Below are 12,978 nucleotides of genomic sequence, written 5' to 3'. Positions count from 1 at the left end.
ACAGAAAGCTACCCACCCCATACTGCTGGAGCGTCCCCCATAGGGTGCCCCTGGGGACACGGTCATAAGTCTTCTCCAAATCCACAAAACACATGTGGATTGGTTGGGCAAACTCTCATGCCCCCTCCATCACCCTTGCAAGTGTATAGAGCTGGTCCACAGTTCCACGGCCAGGACGAAAACCACATTGGTCCTCCTCAATCTGAGATTCAACTATCGATCCCTCCTCTCCAGTACCTTGGAGTAGACCTTTCCAGGGAGGTTGAGTGTGATCCCCCTATAGTTGGAGCACACCCTCAGGTCACCCTTCTTAAAGATGGGGACCACCACCCCGGTCTGCCACTCCACAGGAACTGCCCCAGATGACCACGCAATGTTGAAGAGATCTATCAACCAAGACAGCCCTACAACATCCATAGCCTTGAGATACCCAGGACAAATCTCATCCGCCCCCGGGGCTCCACCGCTGTGTAGTTGTTTGACTACCTCAGCAACTTCTGCCCCCGAGACTGGACAGTCCATCCCCAGGTCTCCCGGCTCTGGTTCCTCCTCGGAATGTGCATAGGTGGGATTGAGGAGCTCTTCAAAGTACTCCTTCCACCGCCCGACTATAGCCCCAGTTGACGTCAGCAGCTCCCCATCCCCACTGTAAACAGTGTGAGCGAGATTCTGCCTTCCTCTCCTGAGGCGCCGGACAGTTTGCCAGAACCTCTTTGGAGCCAATCGATAGCCTTTCTCCATGGCCTCACCAAACTCCTCCCACGCCCATGATTTTGCCTCGGCAACTGCCACTGCTCCACCCCGCTTGGCTATCCGGTACCTGTCTGCTGCCTCCGGAGAACCACAAATATGTCAAGGTGAACAAGTCAAATCAGCAGTAATAATCAACTAATTGTCTTTTGTTTTTTTGCAAGGTTTGTGTTTTAAACACTATTAATATAGTTAAAGAGCAAGTCACCCCCAGGTCAATTCGCAATCGTGTTTCACTAGTGAATTCATGAACACGATCTGGAATGCTGCTGACAAACACTTCTCTAAAGCTGCTTCCACATTTGAATGCTCCAGTTTGGTCCGGATGGCAGAGTTCCAGGTTAGTTCATAAACACTTCTCAAATACGTGTAATCTCTGAGCATGTGGGCAGGGCAAAAGTCTGCAGTGTCTCCCTTAAATTAAACAAAGGAGGCCATGAGCAGTGTTGCTTTTGGAGACTCTGACTCTGATATTGCATCCTGTTCTGCTGTGTCTGTCCTGGCGCAGCTCAAGTCTGGCAGTGCTCTGTGTGTGTGTGTGTGTGTGTGTGTGTGTGTGTGTGTGTGTGTCTGTCTGTCTGTCTGTGTGTGCTCCTCAGAGAGAGACAGACAAGAAGACATGACATCAGTCAGACGCTTGTTTAATCCACAGCATCCAGAATGATAATGAATTGGGCATTTGAGAAGCCCCCACTGGCTGATTCCATCTGTCAATTGGAGACTTCCCCTAATGGTATAGGTGTGAATTTGAGTCGGCCAATCAGTCGGCATATGGTGTCTTAGGCCAGTTCAGCCTGAAGTAGATCACTTTAGGAAGAGGGCTGAAAAAACAGCTGGTTGCGCACAGAAAAAATCCAGTCTATGTAGATGTGAACATTTTCTACCATATCTAAGCGAAGTGGAGCCAGCGCTAGTGTGAAATACACACACACACACACACACACACACACACACACACACACACACACACACACACACACACACACACACACACACACACACACACACACACACACACACACACACACGTGAACTGAACAGCATTCAGTAGTTCACTAATACCGATCAAAGCCAGCAAAGGTTGTTGTTTAAAATGGAGTTGATTAAACAGATAGACATTTGTTACGAGCAATAATGAAACAAACTCTGTGATGCGTGTAGACAAAATGTCTCCCTGCACTGTGATCCTCAACAGAAACACACAAAAACATAATTCACCTTATTGTACATATCCAGGTACTAACCGATACTTTGGTTTAGGTGACTTGAACTGACAGTGAACAATTAGTGAGAGTTAGTGTTAGCTCAGTTTGCTGCGAACTGTCAGTCTACAGTTTGGGGTGAAGGTTATCATCAAATCCTGCTGTTGGCTGTTCTGGTGTGACTCAGGATAACCTACACCTTTTGCTTCACTGTGAGAGTGAAAACAATTTGTCAAATTGTCAAAAAAGTAGTGCTTGTGTTTTTTTTAAGTCTCCTAATGTAAAAATAACAGCTTACAGTGAAAAGGATAAGAAATGACATGTGTCAATGCAGTCAGAATGGCAAACCATGGACAGTAAGTGCCGCATGCATAGGTATATGTGTGTTATTATTTTTACACACCAGCATCCTCTGTTCTGGTCTTGGCTGATGCTGGGCTTGGCTCTCCGAGGCCGACAGCGTTGCGTGCCACGACTCTGAACTCGTACTCCACCCAGGCATTCAGGCTCACCACCGTGGCAGTCAGCATGTTACCACTGATCACCTCCGGCACTGCAAAGTAGAAATTAAACAAGAAATAATCTGCATCTTACACAGAAATATAAAATGATTTAAAAAAAAGTCTTGAAAAGTTCATTTTAAAACCCTGTAGGGCTGTTTTGGGACACCTGTGTCAACAGCCTGCCAGCCCACAGTAAAAGGTGTTCGAGCCTGGATGATGTAACTGGTAATGGGGCTTCCGTTGTCACTTCCAGGAGTCCACGATAGCTGTGCTGTGCTGTCTGTGATTTCCTCAACTGCTACCTTGTCTGGCGGGCCTGGTGGACCTGAGTCAAGCAGACAGGGAAGAGGATGAACTCAAGGTGATCGTCCACTCCAGGAGTCCTTCCTCATCAAACTCCTGTAACGTCCAGCAATGGCCAGTTTTCACCTAAAAACTGACCTACATGCCACCGGTCACCGTCAGAGATAAATTCCATTCTCTAAGGTGGATTTTACATTCTACCTTCCAACAAGCAACAAGGTTCTGCAAACCTTGTTGACATTTCAGGAGGAACTCGATGTCAGCCTGTGTTCCCAAACAAAGCCTTCTTGTGATAACACCGCAGGATTCCTCATGCCTCTGAATAAAGTGACTATTTTCAGCTCATATGAGTTAATCAATTGTGAAATGGAATGAACAAATGTTATATGAAACGATCAATAATGTTTTGATTAATCTGTGCTTAAATTAATAAGGTTGATTAATCTGTGCTTAAATTAATAAGGTTGATTAATCTGTGCTTAAATGACTGTGGTTGAAATGAAACATTTTGATATTATGATCAGTAATTTTAGATTGAATACGTGAATCAGGATCTACACTCAGACACAAGGTTCATTAGAGATAAATTAAAGTCAAGTTAAATGTCATGACACATAGATATTTTCTTAGCCACAAATCAGAACATCCTGTATCTGAAAGAAGGCGTGACGTTCTGAGGTTTGCTTGTGAACACCCCTTAACATGGCACGTCCCAGTTGGCCAAGAAATCATAATATGAGAATTTTAAAACAGAGCTCACTAGATGGTGAGTTAATTCTAGAGAAAGCTACAGACAGGCCATCTGGAGCGAACCCTCTTTAACCCAAAGCTGTTGACAAGCTAAAAGCTGCCTACAGCTGACACAGCAAAACGGTTCCTTCAGCTATTCAGAAAAAACTGTTCTAGATGCCAATGATTTCATCTATCTGATGTGATCCGGGAGATGACTCTGTGCCAACCTGGTCGTACTGCGGTCTTTTCTACAACTTCGGTACCTTGGGGTCACCCCCCCCCCACCCCCCACCCCCCGACATCTTGGATCCAAAAGGGAGTCTCCTCAGGGGTACGTAGAACACAGCATGATTGCGTCTGATGCCGTTTTGATAAGAACCAACTTCATAGTTTAATACAAACCAAATTCTTTGAACACCCAGAACTCAGTTCTTCTAGATACAACGTTCTGATAAACACACACCATTCAATCACCATACATAACATCACATCCACTTATATTCATCCATCACATTCGTTCTATTTAACTTGTCTTGTTTTTAATTTGTTTAGAAACTAAATTTCTTATCTTTTATAAACCTGACTCTGTCTGAATTTAGACTAAGTGTGTTTGATCCCTGAAAAAGCAAAGAATCCTAGAATCTTCTGATTAAACATCTAAAGACCAAGCAGGTTTACATTCTACATTTATATAGAATATCACAGCTTATTGGTCATAAGTAAAGGTAATATATTAAGCTTAAAAGCACAACATTTACTACTCCTACACTCCTAATGACTTCAGCATCCTGCCATGTGTTTCGTCGTGGATAATTTCATTACCAACAGTGTGTGCTCACGCTGTGTGTGATGTGCTGGACAAGCAGTTGTGTGAGAGTAGGGTCATCGGCAGCAAACACATTAGATTTGAACTCCACTGGGAATAAAGGTCTTGCTTGAACACAAATTCATATTTTCTATGGTGCTGTTATTTAAATATGTTAAAGGATATTTCTCAATCAGTAGATTGGCCAATTGCAGTAATTTCCTGTGTCTTCTCAACACACCTGGAACTGTGGAGGTTATTTCAGGACCCACCAACTAACTAGCAAATTCATCAAAAATGAGCGTATGCACAACACCTGATGCACCAGACACACAGACCAAGGTTACACCAGTGAAACTGTACCTGCATTGTCATGTAATTTTTACATATCAGTGGAATTTGTTGCTTTTGTATGATATACATTGACACTGACATAACACACACTGAGATAGAGTCCGTTTTTGCTCTCCCACACTGGCTTCTAAAGGCCTTTGGGATTTTTCACACATATCTCTCAAACATCTTTCACTTCCAGCCTTTCTACCTCCACGAGTAAATATACAAGGTTATTCATACAGCGGCATGCAAAAACAGGCAGCTGAAATCAGCCTGTTACCTTTGACAACCAGGATTGCAGAGGTGGACAGGCTCTCCACGTCCGTGTCGATAACGCAGACGTACTTCCCACCATGGTTCAGCTGGATGTTGCGAATCATCAGATCCCCTGATATAGTCTGGAGGAGACGGATAAATAAGGCTAAGTGAGCGATGCGCTGTTATTTCATCAGTGGATCTTTTTGGCAGCAGATTGTTTAAGCATTAGAAATGTTTTCTGCCAGTTCCTCGGGCTGTAGACTTTTACCATCTCTCCAAACAACAACAAGGCAGATGCATTCCGCACAAATAAACCTATTGGCTGTCCTTCGGGCGATGCCCAAACAACTAGCCTCCAAGCAGCTACCAGCTACACACACAGGACACACAAAAAAAACATACTCTGGCTAATTGGCACAGAAACCCTTATTATTGTTTAATTACATAAAGTCAAGCATGGTTTGTGTGGTAAACCCAGAGAACAGAACAAATATCATACAAGAGCTGTCACGATGACAACAAATATGACTAATTTACTTCCTTTTCCTCTTAATAGGCTAAATACTTATGTTACTGAAAATGTGCATACATAATTACAAGTACAAGTAGTATTTGTCTTTTTTCTTAAAGATCAAGTCTTTTAAAATCAGTTGTAAGACCTAAAACAAAATAAATGTTCTTCTGTAAGGACTAATGTCAGCCCTGTATAAATTTGACATGAATGGACTCAATAGAGCCGGTGGTCATTGTCCTGACAGACAATGTCACCACTGACACAGTCAAAGGAAATGTTGTTTGTATGGCTTTTGGACAGCTCATATAAATATATTTGTTTCAGGGCAAAAATATAATATTTCTTACATCTTCACTATCATGTACCATCGACAGGCTACCCTTGTGTCTGTAATCCAAAACAACTCATAAATAAAATATCAGAGCAGGAAAGATTGCGACACAGGCACTCATCACATAATGACACTGTGCAGTTTCTAGGCATGTCTGTGTCACTCTGACCCACAGGGCCTGAAATAATATTAGACCCAGTTTGCACTGCGTCACAGGCATTGCATAAACCAAAGTTATTCAAGTTAAAGGTCAAAGCCCTGAAAAGAGATCAACTTATATTCAGAAATATATATAAATCTTCAAAATGCATATGAGCTCATTCTCACACAAACACTCAACACCTTTGGCCTGTTAACGCCTGAATGTTCTTTGAATAACACCAGAAACCACATGAAATTGTTGCTCAGTGTCGGTCAAGTCAACAGCATTATAGCCAGTTTTGTGTTTGAGGTCAGCCATAGACCCACCTCCTTTACAAATCTATGTTTTGTGAAGCTATCCTGTAACTGCGTCCTCCCACCTTATGCTATAGGATGAATACACAAGGTGGCTATCTATATGGGTGGCTACAAATGTTAGCCGTGGAACTGTGGAACGAACTTCCAGTCACAGTTCGACTGGCATCCACCTTGGCAGATTTTAAGTCTAGACTAAAGACACACTATTTTACATTAGCTGTTAGTTTGGCTTTTACTACTCTTATTTTATCGTCCATTGTAAGGTTTCATTGGTTTTATTGGTACTTTTTTTTGTCGGCTTGTCTTTTTTTATTGTTTGCTGTAATTTATAGTACTGTTTTATGATTTTTTATCTAAATTATTGTGCAACTGTTCTGCACCTTGGTCAGCCGTATGGCTGTGTTTTTAAAGTGCTATATAAATAAAGGTGGTATGGTGGTATGATATGGTATGGTTAGTGTTTCAAACACATTTGTTAACTTATTTGTTAAATATGTTGGTCAATAGGAGTACATTTTGGTGTTGATTCTTAGATACCCTCACGTGACATCTTAGCTCAGTATCTATGGTATATAGTTAATTACTGTATTCACTAAGTTTGATTAGCTGTGGCTAACATCTTAAATGTGGTTGGCTTTTAAATGTACTTGATTTGTTGGAGTTTTATTTAAAGATTGACTCCAGCAGCTACTGAAAACCTTTTTTTAAAGAATGTTTAATGCTGAGAGTGTGTTTTGGGGATGACTTTCAGCTACAACACAACGTTTTTGCCCAGTTTCAGTAAAAATGTAAGAGTTATTGATATTTCTGTGTTTTCAAAAGTCAATTGGCCAAAGTGTTTGTCATCTGGAATCAGGTCCAAAAGTTCATGAATAGTAAATGTAAAATCAATACTTTATCTCAGTAGCCTAGTGGTAGAGTGTCCACCCCGGGACTGGGAGATCAGGGTTCAAACCTTGCTCGATTCATACCAAAGACTTTAAAAATGGTGCCCAATGCCTTCCTGCTCAACATTAAGAGGTTGGATTGGGGGGATTAAACCACCAAATAGTTCCTGAGCGCAGCCATTGCTGCAGGTCACCGCTCCTTATGGGGAGATGTAATTTCACCACTGTGTGGTGACTAATGAGACCTTGACTTTAAAAGCCAAACAAACAGGTTCAGTGGTTGGTAAACGTGTTTAGTAACAAGTATGGGTTCACAGGACAACATGATCACCACTAATGTTTTAGCAACAGTTTGTTTTTAATGCAGGATGAGCTGATGAGATTCAACACCAAACTAAAAGAGTAAAAATCCAAGCAGCATGTATGTGTGTTTCAAGGTAAATTAAAGTTCTTCACAATCTGATCCAAACAGAATCGGTGCACACAATTTCACTGTGGTCTTAATTTGTCTGCTGATGGTATGCACCCTCTCAAAGTCACCACTTGAAGTGGGCTGGCACAAAGCATGCTGCATTAGAAACTAGTTACAAAGGGTCAAGCCGGATAAGGCTCTCTGCAGTCACAGCAGATTTCATCACCCCAGTGGTTAGTCATCATAGCGCCACTCTGCAGCCACAGGGGCAGAAAAATGCTTTTGGGTTTGCTGTTTTCTAAGACACACCTGACAAAGGAGAGCAGAGCCAAAGGTGGCCATGGAAGAAAAGAAAACTACCTCTACCCCTCTTTTCTCTCTCCCCTTTCTTTCATCTCTTTCCGTACACTTGACAGTTTTTCATGCACCACGTCTGATTTGCTTTCCAGTGTCAGCCGCCACCTGGGCAACCTGAGAGCTTGCAGCGAGTTGCGCGGCCTGCTGTCTTGGCAGGAAGGAAGTGATGAGGCAGGTTTGCTTTAATTATGTTAATTCATTCATCAGAAGCTTTTGAGCGGGTGCTGGTAATCTCTTTGGACGGGGTGGGGGGCTGGGTGTTCTGTGAAAACGATATCTCATTAAATGCCATTGCACTGTTCAATGTCACCGGTAATTGCCATTTGCATTAATGAAGATGTGAGTTTGGCATGTCCACATCACTGTGAGGGTATTCCAACACGATATCAACCTTTAACACATGACTGGCACTAATCAGGCTGTGAGTGTTGAATGATATGGCAGCGCATGAAGCAAAAATAGTCAGAGTAATTATTTTACTCTGACACACTCTGAACAATTAACTTCGTCCTTCATCAAAGGGAACAAGCATCCAACAAAGAGTCATTATTTCAAGGTATGAAGATTTCAAATAAACATTTACTGGGTGTCAGGCGTGCCCTTGGTGAAAGCTCATTACTTAATTATTTCAGGGCTCAGGACTCAAAAGTATGTATGCAAATTAAATTATGGAAAAGAGGAATGATAAAAGAAAAACTTCTCCCTTGATGTCCAAAAATTAAAAGTTCAACTGATAAAAAAGTAGGGTGTGTCCTAATCCACGGGAAGGATGCTTGTAAGAGTGCGATGACGTCACTGTCCAAATTCCAAGAATACTCATTCTCAAGTCCTCAAATGCGTCCTCGCTCCACCCACATTTCGAGGACGGGTCTGTTGTATCCTCACAGAACAAGGCCATCCCAGCATGCTTTGCGCGCTGGCTGTGGATTTTCAACAAGAAGAGAAAATGGGGAGAGCTACGAAGTTTTAACTGTAAGTTTGTTAAAAACTAGCCGTAGAAACCTTAAAAGCTTAAAGTGGTTCAGTTTATAGACATTTTTCGTTTGTATATTTGTTTTTAAATTACATTTTAGGCAGAAATCAGCCAGAACGAGTTTGTTTTGCGGGTCCCAGTTATTTCCGTGCGTGTGTGTGTGTAGCGAATTTAACTTTTCATTTGTTTTAAGGACAACGGAGCAAATAAGTGTTTTTATTAAGCTTAGAGGTGAAGAGTGAAGCTGTTTACACACACAACCACAGAAGTTCTTCTGTGAAAAGTAGTTTTACATTCAGGGATTTACAGCTGACACGTTTTAATGAAGTAAAAAGTGTTTGTGTGAAGAATAAAAGTTTTATCTTCTCATGTGGATAGATGTAAAATGTGTTTATTGCCTTTTTGTCACCTGTGGTTTCTGATTTTCTCTGTAGGACTGCAGGTGTCCAGGGTCAGGAGAGGCTTTACCTGTTGGTCATCCTGGGAGAAAGGCCTTCTACTGTCATCATGTTAATGTTATTTAGCTGTTTGATATTTGAACACATTTATTAAAACAAATACTAACTGATAACTCTTTCTGGTCATTGATTTTATCACCAGTTTTATTAGATGTTTTTGAACATGTTACATGTCCATGTCCAATCAGCAATTTTGTTTCATCTTAGATTTCTACAAAGTTGATTTCTGAAATTTGGTGGGTTGCAGCATTGGCAGCATTAAAAATGTCTTCAGAAATGTTTCTGTCTGTTCAGATTTTCTGTTCAGCTAACCACAATGGAAACTTTCAAATGGCCATCACTTGGCATAAATCTCTCAGTCTGGGTATTATTGGAGTCAAATAGATCCTTAGCTGGGCACTGAGGCATGGCCTTGCACACCACACAGAACGGGCCAATTAATCCTTTAACAGCCAGAAAGTATGTGAGTTTGGTTCCTTGAGAGGACTTACCCCGCCTACTCTTTCAAAGTGATCACTGTCTCGCTGGAAGTCGATGAGCTGGCCGTTGAATGCCCACGAGAAAGAGACGTCCAGAGCTGGATCGTAGGCAATCTGGCAGGGTAGCACGATGCTCTCGCCAACAATAATCTCCATGTTAGTGGGCCTCATGGTGATTCTGGTGGGCTCTGGCCAGACAACAGACGACAGTGCACACATGTTAATTTCTGCCACAGGCACCTTTAACATCCCTCTGACCCCCGCAGCTGCAATCTCACAGCCAAATCAATTAAATTTAGCATGAACGTGTGCTTAAACAAGCATTTTAATTCTGAGCATGTCCCACCGCAACATTTAATGACATCTTGGGTTTGGGCTTTGTGCTCCTGGATCCGTTTGGAAGAGAATGTTTTGAAACAGGAATGCAGAGATCAAAACACATTCCCAGTCATGACTGTTGTGGATCGGAGGCCTCAGAGTACACCAACGAAAGGTCACAGTAATTAAATTCTGTGACATTAATTGGTTCAGCTGTCAGCGTACGAAAAGAATAGCAGCTAATGAGAATAAGTTTGATGGTTATACACACAGCAGATTAAATCAGGGGTCTACATAAACGTGTTATGCAGAAGCACTCAAATGGTGACCTTTCACCACCTCAAGGGTAATGTTTGTAGCTGTTTAACTGCTGTTTTTATATAATGTGTAATATAAACTGTCTTTACTTGACAATAATTTTGTTGTAAATATTTTATAGCAGTATAAATTTAAATAAAGAGAAAAATGCTCGAGCTAAAGACTGCCAAGAACTTTCTTCTGCAAGTATTGCAAAGAAACCAATTATTTGCCAATAAGCTGTTCTTTAATCATATCTTAACATGGAGCAAGACTTGGTCTGTGCAGGATGCAGTCTTTTCATCTGTTTTCATAGAACAGTGATAAGGATAACCAGCATATTACCTTCAGCAGCAACCCGATGTTACATCTCTACAAAAACAACATTATTATAGAACACTGAATAGAGGAATGGTGTAATTTACTCTTCATTGTTTACTCTGAGATTTCAAACCCCATGGATCAGCATGTTCTATGGCCATTGTTTCAGTGATTGTTTGATCCTTCTGTTCTCATTACTATTGTGTAGTCAGATCAACTTGTGTAAACCTCAAGAAACCTCAGAAATGGCTGCAGTATCACAGTCCGAGACAAATGAAGATTGAACAGCTCAGAAAATCCTATCCAAACATGATCAATACACTGATATCTGCACAAGATTTCAAAAGACAAACCCACCAATCACAACCCACACAACATATACCTTTCTACATGTTTCTGCTGTAAGGGAATAACAGCTTCTATATCAGACAAGGGTTTATCAAATCTGGGGAACCTGTCTGCCATAGCTAAGAATACACAGCTTTTTATTCCCTTTGCTGCAGATAAGCAAAGGGTTTTTCAGTAGTTAATAGAAAACATTGAGGCCAAAGTTTTTAATTTTAGTTTATAAAATTGACTAGGCATACTTTCTACACTTCAGACGCCCCAGGTGAAAATTGGTTTTTGAGCGTTGCCTGAAAATAAACATATTACATGGATTTGCTATGAGTTTGTATTGTAATTTCATGTAACTGACCTAAAATGGTTTTTAAAAGTGTGGTTGACTGAAAAACATTTTTTTCAATAATTATTTCTAATTATAATCGGTCACTCTGGGTTTTCTTTTCTTTTTTTTTTTTGCAGGCTGAACATGAACAGTCTCCTACAGTCTCCTATCTTCTGTGTTAGCTTTTGATGGAAAAAAGATTGTAAAATGCTAGGATTTGAAAATTTATACACTGTGATGTCACAATGTGAATTTGCACTCACGGCCATTTCCATCTTGGCTCACGCTTGCCCACAGGAAGGCTTTTTAAATCGAACCTGCAACCTTCCGATTACTGGACAGCCCGCTCAACTTGTTGAGCTATACTGCTGCCCCGATGTTTGGACATAGAAAATAGCGACCTCTCACTTCCTCTGTAGGGGAATAGGGGTTACCAGTTCTGATGGAAGTTGATTCAGGAAAGATGCCCGAGGGGAGCGGTGAGTCTTCTGTCAATGTGTTTGTGTTCAATACCTAACTTGTTTGCAGATTCACTAAACCAGCTTTAAAGCCCCACTCTGCAACTTTACACCTCCAGTAATGGTTTTTTAAAAGGTTTTGGCGGCATACTATCATCTATTATGTGAGCTGTGATAATGTTATGGGGTCCTATGTCTGTTAACCGCACTATATAGTTTTTGACCTGCAGTCCACTGATGGAAGTACTGACTGTGTATTGCTTTATGACAGTATCACTTAGACATGAATACTATCGCCGCCATATTGGTTGGGTCTCAATCTCTAAAGCAATGACAGTAGAAAAGTCCAAAGTTACTGCAGAGTGAGAAACTTCTGTCTGATTTTGTGAAAAAAGCTTAATAAATGTGTTTTTAGTTGGGTAGCTCCTTCCTTAGTAGAAATGAATGCACTGGGGTGAATGAAGACTAAAATGGTGGCCGGTCACTACGGCAACATCAGTCCATGGGGCGTCTACGTACATATATATGTCTGTGGTAGAACCGCAGTTTAGAGACTTGAGCAATGGCAGATCCACCAATGAAATATAGAAATCCCTTATCATAAGATTCTGGGAAAGGAATCTGACTGAGGTAAGTAATAAATAATTTCACCGGGGTTATTGTGTTTGGTCGTTGGTTTGGTGTGTAAAGTTGTTATACAGTCCTGATTAAACTTTACTCAATGCTGAAATGCCACTTAATGTGTTTGTGCACGCAAGTTGGAAAATAGCCAGTAAACATGCCTCTTATACATGACAGAGAGATTTGAATTGAATTGAAGCAGCAAGCCTTGGGAGGACGACAGAGAGCATATTTCTGCAACGTTCAGGAATGTGTCTTTAATTGGTCCTAAAGGACCTTTGTAGTTTTTATTGTCGACATTGGCTCTAGTACGATAAAAAAATTTTTTTCTCTCTTATTGTTATTGAATGTTAAATGGTAAGTGGCCTGGATTTTACATTGCATCGTTTAGAGTCATAGACGCCCCCCCCCCCCCCCCCCCCCCCCCCCCAAGGTGCTTTGCATCACAGTCATTTTCTCATTCACACTCTGGGGGTGTTGAGCTACACTAGCCACAGCTGCCCCGCGGCACCCGGCCTTGCTAAAATATTAAACCCA

General features: G+C 41.4%; 1 protein-coding gene across 1 annotated transcript in view; it reads right to left on the bottom strand.

Annotated features, from left to right (window-relative positions):
- The window catches only part of cntn3b (contactin 3b), a 118,138-nt gene that overhangs the window by 18,636 nt on the left and 86,524 nt on the right, over nucleotides 1-12,978 (bottom strand). The window contains exons 13-16 of the mRNA XM_015959946.3: nucleotides 9,772-9,947; nucleotides 4,912-5,029; nucleotides 2,622-2,780; nucleotides 2,356-2,505 (exon numbers count right to left, since the gene is read on the bottom strand). Coding sequence (XP_015815432.1) covers nucleotides 2,356-2,505; nucleotides 2,622-2,780; nucleotides 4,912-5,029; nucleotides 9,772-9,947 — 603 coding nt within the window. The remainder of the gene's footprint in view (nucleotides 1-2,355; nucleotides 2,506-2,621; nucleotides 2,781-4,911; nucleotides 5,030-9,771; nucleotides 9,948-12,978) is intronic.

This window comes from Nothobranchius furzeri, chromosome 3 (assembly GCF_043380555.1).
Source record: "Nothobranchius furzeri strain GRZ-AD chromosome 3, NfurGRZ-RIMD1, whole genome shotgun sequence".
NCBI classification, from domain to species: domain Eukaryota; kingdom Metazoa; phylum Chordata; class Actinopteri; order Cyprinodontiformes; family Nothobranchiidae; genus Nothobranchius; species Nothobranchius furzeri.
The sequence above is the reverse complement of the archived record's forward strand: the minus strand, read 5'-3'. Positions and strand labels throughout refer to the sequence as shown.